The sequence below is a fragment of the Mauremys mutica genome, chromosome 1 (genome assembly GCF_020497125.1).
Source record: "Mauremys mutica isolate MM-2020 ecotype Southern chromosome 1, ASM2049712v1, whole genome shotgun sequence".
Lineage (NCBI taxonomy): Eukaryota > Metazoa > Chordata > Testudines > Geoemydidae > Mauremys > Mauremys mutica.
In genome coordinates this window covers 3510758-3529186 of record NC_059072.1, presented here as the reverse complement: position 1 = coordinate 3529186, position 18429 = coordinate 3510758, and the positions used below count along the sequence as shown (strand labels likewise).

Genomic DNA, 18429 nt, shown 5'->3' with positions numbered 1-18429 from the left:
AAGCTTCCATCTAGGTGCTGGTTAAGGAGCCGACTAGGGTGACCAGATGTCTCGATTTTATAGGGACAGTCCTGATTTTTGGGTCTTTTTCTTCTAAAGGCTCCCATTACCCCCCACCCCCGTCCTGATTTTTCACATTTGCTGTCTGGTCACCCTAGAGCCGACAGTGGTGTTGCAAATAGCTGGGCTGGAGATGGTGTTTACAGGGCTAGAGAGGAGGGTTCCCTGTTGGCCTCCATGCATATGGAGCTCCCTAGCTCTTGACAGGGGCTGGAAATCACCCTCATCTGGTGCACTGGGGACAGCTGCTTCAGCAGACGCTAGCGTTACAGCCGCACTGAACTATGAAGGGCCTGTTTCACTGTGAGCAATGTAAGGACTTCCCTCTGCTTCTGCTCAGTGCAGAGGGAGGGGACATGGGTTTCCTTCCTCCTCCCCATTCCATCCCATCCCCTGCTTTCCTCCAGTTGTCCCTTCGTGTTTCCTGGTTGGCAGGTGCTGGGTTAGAGCCCATCTCTTCCTGAGGAGGCATCTCTGCTGCCAAGCTTCTGGCTCCATCCTCTCAGGCTGCTTCCTCTGCTGTCCTCTCAGTGCCTGACTATTCTGTCCTTCTCTTGCTGCAGGACAAGGAGATCCGAGCTGTCTTCCTCCGTTTGTTTGCACAGCTGCTGCAGGGCTACCGCTGGTGCCTGCACATCATCCGAATCCACCCAGAGCCAGTCATCCGCTTCCACAAGGTAAGGCCGCTGGTACATGGGTGGGTGGGTGGAGGGGATTTCAGACGCACCCTTGGAGCCAGAGCACAAAAGATCACAGGGTAAGTGGGCTTAAACCTTAATCAGTACTTGGATGGGCAGAGCAACCAAAAACCCAGGTACTGCAGGGGGCAGTGTGAGTAATGTGGTATGGGAAACACCTACCTCTGAGAGCTTGTCTGCATGGGGTGGATTTCACATTGCCTTTTGGGTTAAAATGCCTTGTGCCCACAAGACACAATTCTTTTTTCCAGTTATCTGGCCTTTTGCGAAATGGATAATTCAGTGTGGAAGTGGATTAAGTTCATTTTGAGAGGAGTTAGTCTGGAAAAAGGTTTTGTGTGGATGCAGCTCTATTTCGGATGATCTTTCCTGCCACTGGCAGTCCTCCCACTGCATCTCACATTGATTGCTTCACATCTGGATCGACCTGTCTCCTTACTTGTGTTCTCTCTACTTGTCTGGGATCATGTTGACTGGATGTCACCTCCCCCATTTAAATGCTGGTGCACAGCCACGTGCACCCCAATTACACACTCCTGGAGTTGCATACTCTTCTCCTGTGTGGACCTGTGCAGAGATCATGTGTTGCCCTGAGGGCTGGGAAGAGGAGACAGTCCAGTCTTGCCTTAGCAGCAGCTACCAGACAGCCAATATTGTGAGCCTACGTTGAAGCAAATCCTGGAGATGGATCACTCCTGGGACAAGGTCCCATGTTAGAACAAAGGAAAAGAGGGCCAGTAGAGTTACAGAAACCCTAGGATAGCCGCAAGACCTTCAGGAATGCTCCCAGCACTTGCCCTCTACTGTGAGCTACACCACATTTTTGCCCAGGAGGCCACCACTGAATACCGGTATGTTGTGGACGGCACCCAGGAGTGCAGACCCCGATCAGGACTCCAGTGAGGAGGAAATTTCCCAGCAAACCCAGGATCGATTTCTCACACAAAAGTCTGAGGAAGTGATGTCTCCCAACACCCAAATGGACTCCCACCAAGATAGTGCTGGGAAAGGATCACTGCCAGTGAGTGGTACGTGCTATCATAGAAGATTAGGGTTGGAAGAGACCTCAGGAGGTCAACTAGTCCCACCCCCTGCTCAAAGCAGGACCAATCCCCAACTAAATCATCCCAGCAGGGCTTTGTCCAGCCGGGCCTTAAAAACCTCTAAGGATGGACTAAATAAACCCAGTTCCCTCAGCCTCTCCTCATAAGTCATGTGTCCCAGCCTCCTAATCATTTTCGTTGCCCTCGGCTGGACTCTCCGATTTGTCCATATCCTTTCTGTAGTGTGGGGCCCAAAACTGGACGCAATACTCCAGATGTGGCCTCACCAGTGCTGAATAAGAGGAGAATAATCACTTCCCTCAATATGCTGGCAACGCTCCTATTAATGCAGCCCAATATGCCATTTGCCTTCTTGGCAACAAGGGCACACTGCTGACTCATATCCAGCTTCTCGTCCACTGTAATTCCCAGTTCCTTTTCTGCAGAAATGCTGCTTAGCCAGTCAGTCCCTAGCCTGTAGCAGTGTGTGGGATTCTTCTGTCCTAAGTGCAGGACTCTGCACTTGTCATTGTTGAACCTCATCAGGTTTCTTTTAACCCAGTCCTCCAATTTGTCTAGGTTACTCTGGACTCTATCCCTGCCCTCCAGCATATCTACCTCTCTCCCCAGCTTAGTGTCATCCGCGAATTTGCTGAGGGTGCAATTCATCCCTTCATCTAGATCATTAATGAAGATATTGAACAAAACTGGCCCCAGGACCGACCCTTGGGGCACTCCACTTGATACCGGCTGCCAACTAGACATCAAGCCGTTGATCACTACCCGTTGAGCCTGACGATTTAGCCAGCTTTCTACCCACCTTATAGTCCGTTCATCCAATCCATACTTTTTAAACTTGCTGGCAAAAATAATGTGGGAGACCGTATCAAAAGCTTTGCTGAAGTCAAGATATATCACAACATATTTTATATATATTACAACATAATTGTATAAGGGAGTTTAACAAATTTCATCCCTCCTTTCCCACCACTGTGCTCAAAATGGCATCTGCACCAGATTTAAGCTCTACAGCTGCTATTTTTCTGAACTATTCATACCCACAGTCATCAGCCTCACTGAAAACTGCCTAACCATCTCCAAGCTCACCCCAGACTGGAGAGGTCCTACAGGAATGATATAGAGATCTGCTTCGGCCTCATTTTAAAGTCCAACCTGGACCCGGACCCAACCCAAGAAAGTCATTTTCAAAACCGACCCAGTTCAAACCTGACACTTCCTCCCTCACACCTGTGCCACAGCTGCTGCTGCCTCATCCTTGGGGCTCAGCCTGGTAAGGGATTCCTATGCCCATGATCTATCTATCAGTGTTGCCGCAGCTGTTTTCCCCGCTCCAGCCGACTGCCACTGCCTTACTGTGCTGTGCGCACTACGGAGTGAGAGGATCAGAGCCGGTCAGACCTGACCGAGAGGGTTGGGTTGTTTTATAGACCTGTCCAGACTCTTGCAGTTGGGTCCAGGTCAGGTTGCAGGGCTCCAGGAGTGGTATCCAAAATTGAGGAAAGCATCATATATCGTTGCTCGGGAGACTGGAATTAGGACAACTACTACTTGTTTCACAGCTCCTGCAGCTCTGGCACCCGCTGCCTCCCGTCGAACAGGACATTATCAATTTCAGAACACGTGGCAAATCTCTGGGTCAAGAAAAGGAAGACGAGAGAGGAAACGTCTGGGGACTTTGTCTGCATCCCAGAAGAGGGTTAAGAACACAAGATGGAGGAAGGCCTCCTTGTGGAGAGAGGAGAGAGACTTGGCAAGGGACGACACTGAGAAAGATAGGCACGTGCAGAGGCAGCTGCTGGAGTTGATGCACAATCAGACAGTCGTGCTGGAGAACATTTTGGTACTATGGTCCCACCTGTTTCCTGTCAGCTGTGGAGAGCCCGGCGTGCTGAGTAGCGGTACCCTTCTCCAAGCTCCGGCTACAGGCAATTGCCTCCATATTCCAACACACAGAGAACAGTGGCTCCTGGGACCCAACTTCACTCCTGCAACTACAAGTGATAGTTTCTCCCCTCGCCATTCTACACCCCCAGGCGAGAACAACAGGCAGAAGCCCTGCACCTGTGCATGTCTGGGACCGTCAGCTACTTTGGCACTGTTATGGTCCATAAAGCTGCATTGTTTGTTGTGATTTACATTCCACTGGTTTCACATGGGCACAGTAAAGTGTTTTATTTGCCCTGTTTGATGTTCGATAAAGGTTATTTCTGGCTAAGGTTCTGTGGTTTAGAATTACACGCAGGCCATCAACACAATAAAATGCCCTTTCATAAATCATTGTACACAGCATGGAAAAGTCCATTTCATACAATCCTGCCAGTGACTATCGCAATCTGTGCCCGGTGCATTTCAACATCTGAGCTAGCCTTGAAGGAGGCACACTGGGCAACCTGCCCCCGTGGCACTGATGATTTGCTGGTTTGCAGAAGCAGCCTCTCAGGCTGTAACTTTCCAGAGGTCTCTGCCCCTTTGCCTCCCACCCATCAGTGAGGTGCTTTCTCTTACCCTCTCAGATGGTGGCAAAATACAGCAAGCAGCTCTCACAGAAGGTAGATATTGCTCATCAGTCTGCAGCCTCATCACCAGGCTCCTGCACTGCCCTTAGCCTTCCAAACACATGCTCCGTTGTCCCTCTGCAGCTGAGTCTCCCAGGATGATGTTGGAAATCATAGCACCATTAATGTCCATAGTGGTCCTGGGAGCAAAGGTACCCTTTGTCATTGAAGAAAGGATCCTGGCACCACAGACCTTTCCAGACTCGCCCCCCGTGTATTAATACTGGTGAACCTCCCCCAGTGAACAGCCGTGGAGAAATACCCCTTTCTATTGATGAACTCTGAGGTCTGATGTGGGGGGCAAAGAACAGGCACATGGGTCCTGCCGGTGGCCCCAATACAATTGGGGAACCCCAACAGTGCAAATCCACTAGTAACTTCCTGTGTGCTTGATCCTGGGCATCAGTGCTCTCTCTCGCAATGCATCCATCCCTGACAACCGCCCTAGCAGTTGGTCTGCCAGCACCCAGCTGCTCAGCTACAGACAGGAAGCTGGAGGCGGTGAGCAAATGGTCACATGCTTCTCCAGGTCGGCGTGCTGTGGCTCCAGGGTGAGCTCTGCACAGATCTCTAGGAAAGTGGCCTTTCTCGTCCTGAAATCCTGCTGCCACTCCACATTGCTGCCCTTTCCCAGCTGTCGGGGCTCGTTTCCCGAGCCCAGAAACGACACCCTGAGAGAAGCTGGTCCAGGAAATGGTCATCCACAAGCAGCTGTTTGATTTCATCCTCCACCACTCCTCTCCCGAGATTGGCTCAGCGGCATGGTGGTGACTCCTAAAGTCATCCAGCTGCGTGACTGCAAATGCAAGTGGGACGACTTATGTGTATTAACGGCTGTCAGGATGGCTGCAGGCAGCAGTATTCCCTCCATGCCAGCTGACAACAGTTTGAAAACGGCGCTGGCTCAAAAGGGACAGATGAATCGTGGGATGCCAAAAGAGGAACCATGGGAATTTGCCCCTTTGCTCCCAAGTTCCAGAATTCCAGTGGCTTCACAATGGCCTGCAAAAAAATTCCAGACTAAGCAGCTGCGCAATGCACCATGAGACACCTGCCCAGAATGTTGTATGCTTGTTTAAAAAGCAAAACAAAAAATGCAGTGCCATGTGACTGCACTGATTCCGAAGGAATTCGGATACAGCCGGCTCTGTGGACACACTTATTCAGATTAGTTATTCCACAAAAACCTCCCTGGCTGGACAAGCCCTGAGTCAGTGTGCTCCTCCGTGCAACGTAAAGGGAGGGATCGGCGGGGGAGTGGTGCTGTGCTGTTGGGGAGGCTGTCTACTGCATGAGATGTGAAACTGACCACTCCAGCCTTGGTATCCTGGGTGTATTCCATTCTGTCCCCTGCGCTCCCTCTGGAGTACATCAGATACAGCATTGCTCCAGTCTCAAACCACACTGCTGTCCTGTGTTCCATCACCAAGGCAGCCGGATTTGAACTGGTGCCTGTACGTGGATGGCTGTAAAGGCCGTGGAGAGCTGTTGGGTTGAGGAGTGCAGCATTCGGAGTAGGGGCCTTGGGACCAGGAACTCCTGAGCTCTGGCTCTGCCATGCGCTGCTGTGACCCCAGGTTCTAATCCATACATCTCTCTCCCTGGGCTTCCCTGTCTGTAAATGAATCCCGTATTGTCCCGAGTATAGGCCGCACTTTTTTCCCCTAATTTAAGTCTTTAAACTAGGGGTGCGGCCTATAAGCGGGATCTTGTCAAAAAAAACCCAATAAAAATACTTTAAATCCCAGCCGCGGCGGGGAATCAGAGCGCTCTGGGCTGCCCGCCGCGGCTGGGATTTAAAGAGCTCTGGGCTCCCCGCCGCAGCGGGCAGCCTAGAGCCCTCTGAGTCCCGGCCGCGGCTGGGATTGAAAGGGCTCTGGGCTCCCCGCCGCTGCGGGCAGCCCAGAGCGCTCTGATTCCCCGCCGCGGCTGGGATTTAAAGAGCTCTGGGCTCCCCGCCGCAGCGGGCAGCCTAGAGCGCTCTGATTCCCCGCCGCGGCTGGGATTTAAAGGGCTCTGGGCTCCCCGCCCCGGCGGGCAGCCCGGAGCCCTCTGATTCCCCGCCGCGGCTGGGATTGAAAGAGCTCTGGGCTCCCCGCCCCGGCGGGCAGCCCGGAGCCCTCTGATTCCCCGCCGCGGCTGGGATTTTCTTTAAGTTAAAAAAAGTTAAAAATTTAATTTTTTTAAAATAGCACCAAACTTTAAGGGTGCGGCTTATAATCAGGAGCGGCCTATACTCGGAACAATACGGTAATTCTGACCCACTCCGCAGGGCCGTGAAGAGGGGGAAGTGTTCAGGGGGCCATTTATAGAGCACCATCTGGTCCGTTAAGGGCAAATGAAGCCCTGGGTCTGGGTCTGAACTAGACACCGCATCACAAGCAGGCTTGGGGAAAGGAAGGCTCATGGCTGTGCACACATCCTGCTAGTTCCCCCGGCATGGGGCTGCTGTCTGGAAGGTTGCGGGCTGCCACCATTGGCTCCCGCGCTTTTCCACCTCGTGGCCTGAGAGCCCGTGATCCGTTATGGTGATAGCGTGGTGCCGCGTCTGGCTGGCTCTGAGACTCGGTCCGCTAATGGCTGCCTCCTGTTCCTTGTTGTAGGCAGCCTTCCTCGGTCAGAGGGGGCTGGTGGAGGATGACTTCCTCACCAAGGTCCTGGAGGGCATGGCGTTCGCTGGCTTCGTGACCGAGAGGGGCGCCCCATACCGAGCAATTGACCTGTTTGATGAGGTAAGAGGTGATTCGGGGGCAACTCCGTCCTTCCCTGGCTGGCAGCCCTGCACGTCTCCCTCTCTGGCACCGACAGCCCTCAGTAAATAACCAGGGGCTGCAGAGCATGTCTGAGCTCTTGTTTTCCCCTCCGAGGGACTGAGGTGTGAGCCAAAGATGTCAGGGGAGAACCCTCGGCCTGCTGGCTGCAGCGCTCTGCATGGGCCGGGAGCAGCTGGGGCAGCCCTGGCACGAAGGAGCATAGCCAACACGGCACCCGTGCTCCCACACAGGAGGCTGCCCCTCATGCCTCTCCTCCACCCTCAGCTGGTCGCCTATGAAGTGAAGCGGATGCGTGCCGAGGAGGGGAGCAAGCAGAAAATACTGCGGCACATCAAGGAGCTGGCAGAGCAGCTCTATAAAAATGTAAGTGCCGAGGGCTGGGCTGTGGGGTGGGCAGGGCACAGTGGGGCGTCTGGGGGTGGGAATAAGGTGGAGGTGGGAGCCTGGCACGGGGGCAAAGCCTCCCTCTGAGTAGGGTCAGGGGCCCCCACTGAAGGAGGTGCCATTCTTCCTTCACCTCTGGTGCTGCATGCCCAGTGCTGGAGCCTCTTCTCCTTGGGGGTACGTTCCAGCCCTGTGCCTCAACCCTCGTCTGCTGGCCACAGCTAGAGGTGGCCCAGGGGGAGATCGGTGACCGTTCTTGGAGCTGGCCCAGGTGGTTTGAATTGTCAACCCATTGCCTGCCTGGTTCTCTCTGGTTTGGAGGGACCCTGCATGCATGGGTCGGGTTGGGGGGTATTCAGAGTAATTCCTCCCCCATGTGTCCCAACTGGTCTGGAGGGTCTGGCCAGCCACCCCTTCAGACTGAGGGCGCCCTGCTGAGCCGGCCTCTGGAGCACGACAGCACTGCCCTCTCTGGCCTAGGGTCACCGCTGGACTTGCGAGGGCACTGCCCTGCTGCAGAGGGCTGAGTTCCCTACCTGCCCAGCACGTCCAGGCTCTCCCGGCCCCATTGCGTGGGTGGCTCCGGAGAGCATAGTGCAGCTGGGCCTGAGCCAGGCAGTCTGCGCCTGGTGCTGGAGGGCTCCTGGTTTGTAACCTGTGGGAAGGGCTGGGCCTTGGTGCCGGGTACAGTTCCCCAGGGTCTGTCCTGGAGAGTAACCGGCTCCCCTTGCTGGAATAGGAGAACCCGTACCCCGCAGTGACAATGCACAAGGTGCAGAAGCCCACAGATGGCTGCCACCTGCGCCTACACCAGAGGCCTTTTCCCCGCTTGGACGAGGGGACAGTCCAGTGGATCATCGACCAGGCCACTGCCAAGCTGCAGACAGCCCCGCCGGCGGTGAAGGCGGAGAAGAAGTGTATGGTGCCATCGGGACCTCCCATTGGTATGTCTCCCAGGAGCGGCACAGCCTCACGGGAAAGGGCCACGCGAGGGTGGAGCTTTGCCTCAGCACTGCCAGGCTCACCGCTCAGTATGGGCTCCACTGGCAGCTTGGTTGGATTTCAAAGCCTGGGGCGGAGAAGGCTACAGGGTCTGTCAGCGAGGGAAGGCTGGAGAGATGGTTCTTACGTTTGGCTGGGATTCCCCGCAGCCTCGAGCTGAGGTGGAAGTTGGGGTGTGGCCCCATTGTCAGCCCAGAGGCTTAGCCGAGAACTGGGGGGTGGTTAACCATGTGCTGGATCTGCTCGTGCCCACAGGGAGCCTTTCAGGCGAGATTGGGAGCTAGGCCTGAATTTGGGAGAGGCTGCTCCCTTTGTGTGCCCAGCTGGAGATGCTCCCACAGCTCCCAGTGCAGCCCCCTCAGACAGTCCAGCCCAGAGTGCCTCGAATTGGGCACCCAGAGTCAGTGGACTCTTCTGAAAGGGTGATCCTAGATCTGCAGGGCCAGCATTGCTTGGAGAGGCGAGCAGCTCGCTCTGCGTCTCTACTTGTGGTTGCTCAGCTCTGCCACCACGGAATACCATTCACTTCCAAAACAATGTGCTTAGTGTGTTAGAGTGGGAGCGGGGAGCCAGGACCGGCTGGGCCCCTGACTCGTCATGCCCTGTGACAAGCCACTGTACCTCTTTGTGCCTCAGTTTGCCTAGCTGTGAAATTGGGCTGCTGCCCAGCACTGCAGGGTTTATTGAATTGCTGGCTGTGAAGTCCTGGGCACCCCAGGGACGGAAGGCACGGGAGAGCCAGTGTTCCCATTTCCTGTATCCCCCTTGCCCTTTACCGCTAGGCCGAGTCCATGGAATCAGGAACCATGTCCCCTGGGGATCTGTGCCACTGAGGCTGCTCATCTCCACCATAGCCAGTTGGGCCATGCTGTCTGCTGGAGAGGGAGCAGGGGAGACCCACGCGGGAGTCAGAAACCCAGAGCAGGACAAAGAGATGGGCTGGCAGTGCGGCTTGCCTCCCTCAGAGGGGGACAGGCCAGCCTCCCTCACCCGCTCCTGCAGTGTAGTGACTGGTGGCTATTCTGGGGGAGGGATAGCTCAGTGGTTTGAGCACTGGCCTGCTAAACCCAGGGTTGTGAGTTCAATCCTTGAGGGGGCCACCTAGGGATCTGGGGCAAAAATCAGTACTTGGTCCTGCTAGTGAAGGCAGGGGGCTGGACTCGATGACCTCTCAAGGTCCCTTCCAGTTCTAGGAGATTGGTATATCTCCAATTATTTTTTTTTTCTTTTTTTTCTCCCCAGCTGCCATCATGGAGCGCAATGGCAGTGCCCTGGCCAACAGCGCCCGCCGCCTGGAGGTGGTCAGGAACTGCATCTCCTACGTCTTCGAGAACAAGATGCTAGAAGCCAAAAAGGTGAGGCCCAGGGAGCTGGTGGTAAAGGGGCGGGTGTGCGGAGAGACAGGACGCCCAGCCCCTGGCTGCTGTACATCTCTGCCATCCCATCACACAGAGGCTTAGAGGGGAGAGCTTCCTGCCTGTGTCCGGTCCTCCATCTGCCTAGGCTGCCCCCACCGCCTCACACGCTCTTCGTCAGCACGCCTCTTGCCCATCGTGCCACAGAGCCTGGCTAACTGCCGCATTTAACCAGTGTGGGCTGCCAAATCTGGGATGCTGTGGCCACTGTCTGGTTCTGCCCCCACCTGGGACTGTCCTGTGGAGATGGCTAAGACGGGCTGGGCTCCAGTGAGTGTTCTGTGCGGCTGCACTTTACTTTCCAGGGTGTGGGTTTGCAGTGTGGGTCATTGCGGCTCAGTGTGTCACCTCTGGCTGTGCTGACTACCCCGGGGTGAGTGGGTGGGTTGTCTGTGAGTTTCCAAAGCATCAGGCCTTGCAGCGGGCACTCTACATCCTACGTCCATCTCCAGTTGCTACCAGCTGCCCTCCAGCCTGTAATCCTCAGCAGGGCCTGCACTGGAAGCTTGGTCCCATCGGTCTACCCTCTGCTCTTCCCCCTGCAGCTGCTTCCAGCTGTGCTAAGGGCCATGAAGGGCCGAGCAGCCAGACACTGCCTGACTCAGGAGTTGAACCTGCATGTGCAGCAGAACAGAGCCGTACTGGACCACCAACAATTCGACTTCATTGTCCGCGTGATGAACTGCTGTTTACAGGTACCGTGCAAAGGGGCTGGCTGGAGCTGCGGCGGGACGAGGGCTCACCAGGGCTGCTGCCATCACACCCTTGGATTCCTTCGGGGGGCTGATGCCTTGTGAACGGGGTCCTCTCCGGGATGCTGGAGAAGCCGGCACAGCTCTGTCCTGGAGGGTACTTGAGGCGGAGTGTGGGTGGAAGTCTACAGTTCTGGGGGCCCTGCGGTGAATGCCAGTTCACCCCTCTCCAGAGCTGCGGGGATGAGGTTTGGGGGCAGTGTTGGGGGTCTGTAGTTCTGCGGGTCTTACAGTGAATGCCCCTTTCTCCAGGGCTCTGTGCTAATCTCTTCTCTCTCTCCCCGCCCCAGGACTGCACTGCCATGGATGAGCATGGGATTGCAGCAGCACTTTTGCCACTAGTCACTGCTTTCTGCCGAGTACGTATCCAGTGCAGCCTGGTGCATGCTGCAGATCCTGGCAGAAGGGCCTTGTGTCTGCCTGGTTGGAACTACGGAATGACTGCAGAGAGCGCCATTGAGCTGTGCCAGTGCAGGGGCTGGTCTCTCGGCGGGGTGCGGGTCACCCCACAGGGCCGTAGCTCAGGCAGGCGTGGAGGCTCCACTCTGCCTCCTGCCTCGGTCCTGTTGGGCCCAAAACCCTTTTGACTCCAACAGGTCTGAGAGGCCTTGCACTAAGGTGGCCTTGAAAGGCTGTGGTGTGAGAAGAGATGTCAGCTCTGCATCTGCTGGCCTAGCTCCTCCCAGCCCAGGGGTGGCCACTCTGGGTATAGTTACAATGCAGTCAAAAACCCGCAGCTGGCCCGTGCCAGCTGGGCTCACAGGGCTTGGGATGAGGGGCTGTTTTATTGCTGTGTAGACGTCTGGCTTGTGCTGGAGTGCAGGCTCTAGGACCCAGAACTCAGAAGTCCACCCCACAAGCCCGAGTCGTGGATTTTTCATCGCAGTGTAGCGAGACCTTCTGTGGCAGCAGGGGCTCCCTGTTGGGGAGACAGCAGCAGTGGCTGGGCCTCTCTCAGGCGCTGCTCATCTCTGGGCTTGAGACCAGCTTAGGTGTGGCACCCAGCTGCAGGGTGCTCAGGCAGCTGGGTCACAGGCCAGGGAGTGTTGACCTTGATTCCCTCAGTCTCTCAGGAGCAAAGCTCAGTCTTTGCTCCCCAGCAGTAGAGGCAGTTTGCAGTGGCATTAAGTGGGCATGCGGAAGGGGCAGTCAGTGCAGTGTTACTTTGTGCAGGGAGGGGGCTCAGTGTATATGGTGCCACTGGCTGGCCAAGGGCACTGCCTTTCCCAGCTGGAGCACAGCATGGGTTAGCTGGGGGAGGGGCTAGCATACAGGAGGCATCTGCACTGAGACCCTCTCTTCTCTCTGCCCCCCAGAAACTGAGCCCGGGCATCACGCAGTTTGCCTACAGCTGTGTGCAGGAACACGTCGTGTGGACCAACATCCAGTTCTGGGAGGCCATGTTCTACTGCGACGTGCAGAACCACATCCGAGCCCTGTACCTGGAGAGCAATGAGGAGAACCACTTGGATGAGGTGATGGGGTGGCAGGAATACCAGCCCCAGGCCGTCCTGGCCCAGCCTTCCTCGTAGCTAGTGAGGAGGCAAGAATTGGCCTGAAGGCATGGGGTCTAGGATGTGACCTGGCGTGGGGCTCCTGGGGAGAGATGGGGGTAGGAGGCCCTGAGGAGAGCAGGTGCTTTGCTGCAGACACTGTGGGGTGGAAGCTGGCACACGGGTTTCCTGCTCGGGCAAAGGGCTGATCTGTCCCCCTGCTCCATTAGGACGGCAAGGAGGGGCCTCAGGAAGAGAAATCTGCCCTGGAGATTGCGTCGGAGCAGCGGAGGCTGTGGCCTACCATGAGCCGAGAGAAGCAGCAGGAGCTGATCCAGAAGGAGGAGAGCACGGTCTTCAGCCAGGCCATCCACTACGCCAACCGCATGAGCTACCTGCTGCTGCCCCTCGACACCAGCAAGAACCGGCTGCTGCGCAGCTCGGGGCTGGGCGACGTGGAGAGCGTCAGCAACAGCTTTGTCACCAACAGGTACTGGCTGGTGGGCTGCGCTGGCACTCGGGAGGTGTGGGAGCTACCGCTGAAGGGTCTGGGTGGGGAGTGGCGAACTGAAGCTGGCATGTGCTGCCAGGTCCTGGAGGAGGCAGGCTGTCCAGGTCTGGGGTGGAGCTGGTGTTTCTCAGTCTCGGCCTGGTGCCCGGGAGAGCAAGGCGGTCGGGGGTGTGGGAGAGAGCCTGCGTGTGCACCATGGGCAGGCTCACTCCCAGCCGCGTCTCCCTGTGTTAGCATTGCCGGCAGCGTGGCCGAAAGCTACGACACGGAAAGTGGGTTTGAGGATGCCGAGAGCTCCGACGTGGCCAACTACGTGGTACGCTTCATCAACCGCTTCGTGGACAAGGTGTGCACGGAGAGCGGCGTCACCAACGAGCACCTGAAGGGGCTGCACATCATGATCCCTGGTAAACAGCTTGTCCAGTATGGGGGGGGGGGGTGTCTCTCTGGGTTTGTAGCCAGCACTTGGCTGCTGTGAGTCCCCTCCAGAGCAGGGGAGGGGTGTGCTCAGGCACTGGCCACCGAGGGCTGTGCTCCCCCAGGAGGAAGTGGGGAGGCTGCAATAGGCCCGTGTTTTCCGTCTCCTGTCTGGGGCCTGCAGCCGGGACGGGACGCTCCTGCCCCGAGGGGTTAACTCTGTGTCTCCCTTCCTCTTCAGACATCGTGCAGATGCACATAGAGACACTGGATGCTGTGCACAGGGAGAGCAAGAGGCTCCCTCCTATTCAGAAGGTCTGTACTACCTAGCTGCACAGGGGCATCCCCTCCCTTCTGGGTTGCACCCCCTACGTCCTGCACCATGGCTGAGGGAGCCTGTGGGGTGCAAAGGGGTCCCTCTGCCTGCATGGGCCTCCCTTCTGAGGCGGCTGGGCTGAGTCGGGAATAACCTTGTCTGCCCTGGCAGGGCGGGGGCCCAGTGGGTCTCCAGCAAGAGCTGAAGCAGCTCCATTGTGGGGCCCAGCTGTGAATTCTCCCCACTCCCCAGCCATCGTGGCTCTGTGCGGGGGGGGGCTGGCCTGTCTCCCCTGGCTTTCAATCCTCCTCCTGTCTGTCCCTGCAGCCCAAGCTGCTACGCCCCAGCCTGCTGGTGGGCGAGGAGTGTGTCATGGAAGGGCTCCGCGTGTACCTCATGCCTGACGGACGTGAAGAAGCTTCCGGAGGCAATATTGGGGGCCCCCCACTGCTTCCTGCCGAAGGAGCCATCTTCCTCACCACTTACCGCATCGTTTTCAAGGGCACCCCCACAGACCCGCTGGGTGAGGACCCTCCCTCTGCACCATGTGGCCTGGTGGGCCGGTTCCCGCACTGCTCCTCGGGGGCCTCTAGCAGATCAGCTGGGGGAGGTGGGGAATTTGCCAGGACAGGGGGAATCCATCCTGGGTGGGGTTTCTGGGGTCCTGCCCTGCTGCCGACTGGACTTGGGAGGGAGGATTCTGCTGTCGGGGGCTTTTCACCTTCGCTTAACCAGAGCCCAGCGCCATTTAGAGCCAGCAGGAGTCCGGGCTGGTGAGTGGTTTTTCCCTTGCTGGGGATCAGAGAATGGGCTGTGGCCAGAGGGGGCGCTCACTCAGAGTACTGTAATGGAATTACCTTTTACAGGGGAGGGGCTGATTGCCCTTGGGCTTGGGGAGAGGCATTTGCTGAGCAGGTCCCAGTTTTATTCACCAGTTCCCTTATGTAGCTCCCACTCCTCCACTGCCTTGGGCTATAGGCTGATTCTGCCCTGGAGCAGGGAGCGCAGTCCCAGAGCTACTGAGGAGCAGCTGAGGGCAGCATGTCCCAGCCCATCGGTGGCCTGAGCCAGGCCGAGACCCTGCATGTGACTAACGTGTCCCCTGTTCTCTCGTGGCCCTAGTGGGGGAGCAGGTTGTGGTCCGGTCCTTCCCCATTGCCTCGTTGACCAAAGAGAAGAAGATCAGCGTCCAGCCCCAGGTGGATCAGCTCATCCAGAAAGAGAAGAAGATCAGCGTCCCAGCCCAGGTGGATCAGCTCATCCAGGAGGTGCTGCAGCTGCGCTCGTGCACATTCCAGGTGAGGCGAGCCCCCCAGCACTCCTGCCGGAGACACTCTCCAGACAGACAGCTGGGCTGCATTCCCGGCGGCTGCTGCTGGTCCTGTGGGGCGACCTCGCCGAACTGCTGTGTTGTGCCCCAGCTGGGAGATGGGTCCTGCAGGCAGTTTCCCCGGAGTAGAGGGGTTACTGACCTCCTGGGCTTGTGTGGCTTTTGGGCTGCTGCATGCCTGACTGGCCAAAGGCAGCCATCAAGCCAGGGCCTGCTGGTCCCAGAGTGTACTGTCCCCTGGCTGAGCATTGCCTGCTGGGGTCTGTGGGCTCCACTGCAGAGAAGGGGGATAGAATTTGCTGTCCTGTTCTGGACCAATGGTAGTGCTAGGGTGTGATGTCCCACAAGCCCCATGTGCCCCTCAGACCTACAGAATGCTGCGTTCTGAGGGGCATAGGAGCTGAGCTTAGACCCAAGCCAATGAGCTGTTCCAGGCAGTGCTGCAGCCATGGAACAAGGAGTGGGGTGTCTGCAACGTGTACCCCCGGCTGATTCCTTTCCTATTGCTTATTGCACCTGTGCAGGGCTGAAAGACAGCATCCCTTCCTCCAAGGGCTCGGGGGGAGGGATTCTCACAGACCAGTCGGGTTTTCAGAAATGTTAACTGCAAGAGGCATTTGTTAAAAGCTGGTAACAAGTCTTCATAGGAGAATTCGAGGGTGGTGCATCCAAACATGGCTGTTACCATGGGGTACAGTAACACACGGAAATCACTGAAATGTAAATCTTTATTTCCTTTTCACGTAGGATTAACCTACTTCAGGTGGCTCTTCCTGTAACAGAAGTGACCAAATAATATGCACCACCTTTTCATAGAGCTCTTGGATTTCAGTATCTTGTTTATACGAGTTCCTAGAAATATTTTAATGTAACGCAGACGTGAAAGAGCTTGTGCACATGGATCTTAGAACTTTAGCATTGGCACCTTGAAACAAAAGTATACAAGCTGATTTAACTATCAGAAACACAACACACAATGATTTCTAAAACAAATGAAAATATTTTCCTGACTAAACAGTCTAATGCAAACAAGTTAAGCACATGTTAATGTTGTGCTATTTCGAGGAACTGTGGCATACCCTGGCATCTTGAATCAATTTAGGATTAGGTCACTTATGACACATGAACTTAGCATGTAAGGCCAGTATAATCAAGTAAGTGTCAGGTTCACTGATGCAGCCTTGTTCCAGTTCACTGCCTGTGCATGCTCCTATACAAAGGAGATGTGCTGTTCTGCACTGCATCGCTGCCTGCTGCATGCTGTTGTGCAGCCACACAATATTGCCTGCTGCTACTAGTGGCAGTGATATGAGCTGTGGCACCAGACCTGTCCTCCTGTGAGTGACCCAGTGTGTTTGGAGGAAGACATGTCAAATTTGGGCAGCGGGCCTTTCTCCAAACTCCTGCTCCCTGTATATGTGTATAGTGAGCTCCCTGTATATGGAAATAAAAAGCATCATTTCTTAGGGATAGAGCTTCTGATGGCCACAAGCGTGTGAACAAACCGGCACTTGCTTTGTCAGTGCTGTGGGCCTTTGACAAGCCATACATCTTGGAAATAAACTCTTCTGTGGTTTTCACCTTCTGAGAGTCCAGGTCTCCCAGTTCAAGGTGTGTTAGAACCTGATGTTGTCCCTGAAAAACTTCCCATGCAACCTTCTTGCTGTGTCCAGCAATAAAAGTAGTAGCATCCGAGTCAGGGCATGAAATGGGAGTGGTTTTTCCAGAGCAGTGGGTCCATATTGTAGCTTCTCACAACTGGCAAGGCTAGAAAAGTACTTCGGTTCCTTTGGGCCAGCTTTCATCCAAAGCTGCCTACGTGTCTTTGTGCTATAGTGAGCAGCCAAAGAATAAGCATATCAGTGTCCCTGACTGCACAGTGTAGAATCATTCTTCTCTGTTTCTTGTTGACGACCACACATCTGATTGGTGGTGGTGTGGAAGATAGATTCATGTGTTGTGTTTGGATCAGATCAGCCTGAGGCTCCTTTATTGATTACAAGTGCAGGGGGGGTAACAGCTCACAGTAGCGGCCCCCCGATTCAAGGAACACACAAGCCTTTTAAAGCTTAAAACCACAGACAAATTACACATACTTCTGTATTAATTACCTTATTTGGAATACATTGCAAAATGTAATGCAGGTCAAAAGCGAAAAGAGACGATCATCTCCCTTACTTGGCTTTTCCTGTTGTTGTTATTCCCAATCTAGTTCTTTTGTGGTATGACATTTCTAATGCTTCCGTTGCAGTTATATTTAACAAGCTTGGCTATGGCTAATTGTGTCTGGGGACTTTTCACTTCGCCTCCTTGTGCCCCCGATACACAGAAAGCCATTGTCTGTTTTGGGGACCTTGCCTTCTCATGCCCCTTACACACCAGAAACAAGCTCAGCGAATACTTCAGGCCTACTAACTTGACCACAGATTTAAAGGCCCTCTGTAAATTTTCCTCTACGGTGTCGACTGTGGCTGTCAAGCACCATAGTTCAGCCTCAGTCTGAAAGCCACCAGCCGGAATGATGATTTTGTCAGGTGGTGCTTGTGTCGTTAGTTGCTCAGATGAAAGTACTGCAAAGTCCTCCATATCTTCTGGAAGCCTAGTGAAATGCATCCAGACAGTTGGAAGACACACGTATCTGCCTTTCACCGCTCTTCGGATGGGCCTTGTACTTCTTGAGTGTGTTTGCCTTCACCACTGTTACTAGATCCTCGTGGTACCTGCACAGGTCTGCTCCAGTCTGAAGTACTGTTTTTACAAATGTGTCTGCAAAGTCTCCAAATGTTTTGGCTCTGGATGATTTTCCCTTGCCAGAACTCCTTGAGCACTTCAGCTGGTAGTTGATGTATTACTGTGATGCAGATGGCACCCCATCCTGCATAGTTTGCATGGTTGTGACACTGGTAAATCAGGTGTCCGCTCTTGGCAAGACTGTAGGTGTCAGATGAGCACTGACAAGCTCATAGCTTGAAACCGGAGCAGCTCACCTGCATGTTAATATTGTTGAAGATAGGCATTGACTTTATAAAATGCTTGTAAGTTGCTGCATACATCTTATATCTGTATCCCATGCTATAAGGTTATGTGTAAGTTTTGATTTATAATTGTCAAAAAGTCTGCTCTGAACTTGGTTCCCCAGCCCATCGAGAAGGACTATCAAGACTAAATGGGCCATTGTGGGACAAGAACTTCGTTTGCCCCATTCACTATAAAATCATGACTAGTGTGGAGACAGTGAACAGGGAAGTGTTATTTACCCCTTGAGAGCCAGGGGTCACCCAATGAAATAAATAGGCAGCAGGTTTAAAACAAACATAACACGCAGTCAGCCTGTGGAACTCATTGCCAGAAGTATAACTGGGTTCCAAAAAAGAACTAGATAAGCTTGTGGAGGTGAATCAATGGCGATTAGCCAAGATGGTCAGGGATGCCCCATGCTCTGGATTTCCCTAAACCTCCGACTGCCAGAAGCTGGGACTGGGCAATAGGGAATTATCACTTGATAATTGCCCTGTTCTGTTCATTCCCTCTGAAGTGTCTCGCACTAGCTACTGTCAGTAGACAGGATACTGGGCCTGATGGACCATTGGTCTGACGCAGTGTGGCCACTCTCATGTTCTTGTAAACCGCTGCCTTATCTAACCATTGTAGCTCTTTT

At 54.8% G+C, this 18429-nt stretch overlaps 1 protein-coding gene across 5 annotated transcripts in view; it reads left to right on the top strand.

Annotated features, from left to right (window-relative positions):
• SBF1 (SET binding factor 1) overlaps positions 1–18429 on the top strand; it is a 149254-nt gene that overhangs the window by 111724 nt on the left and 19101 nt on the right. For all 5 annotated transcript variants that reach the window (XM_045027419.1, XM_045027410.1, XM_045027395.1 and 2 more), the window contains exons 11-23: positions 624–737; positions 6981–7109; positions 7416–7514; positions 8275–8479; positions 9780–9892; positions 10498–10647; positions 10995–11063; positions 12021–12179; positions 12428–12687; positions 12943–13115; positions 13367–13440; positions 13769–13964; positions 14564–14739. In XM_045027419.1, coding sequence (XP_044883354.1) covers positions 624–737; positions 6981–7109; positions 7416–7514; positions 8275–8479; positions 9780–9892; positions 10498–10647; positions 10995–11063; positions 12021–12179; positions 12428–12687; positions 12943–13115; positions 13367–13440; positions 13769–13964; positions 14564–14739 — 1917 coding nt within the window. The remainder of the gene's footprint in view (positions 1–623; positions 738–6980; positions 7110–7415; positions 7515–8274; positions 8480–9779; positions 9893–10497; positions 10648–10994; positions 11064–12020; positions 12180–12427; positions 12688–12942; positions 13116–13366; positions 13441–13768; positions 13965–14563; positions 14740–18429) is intronic.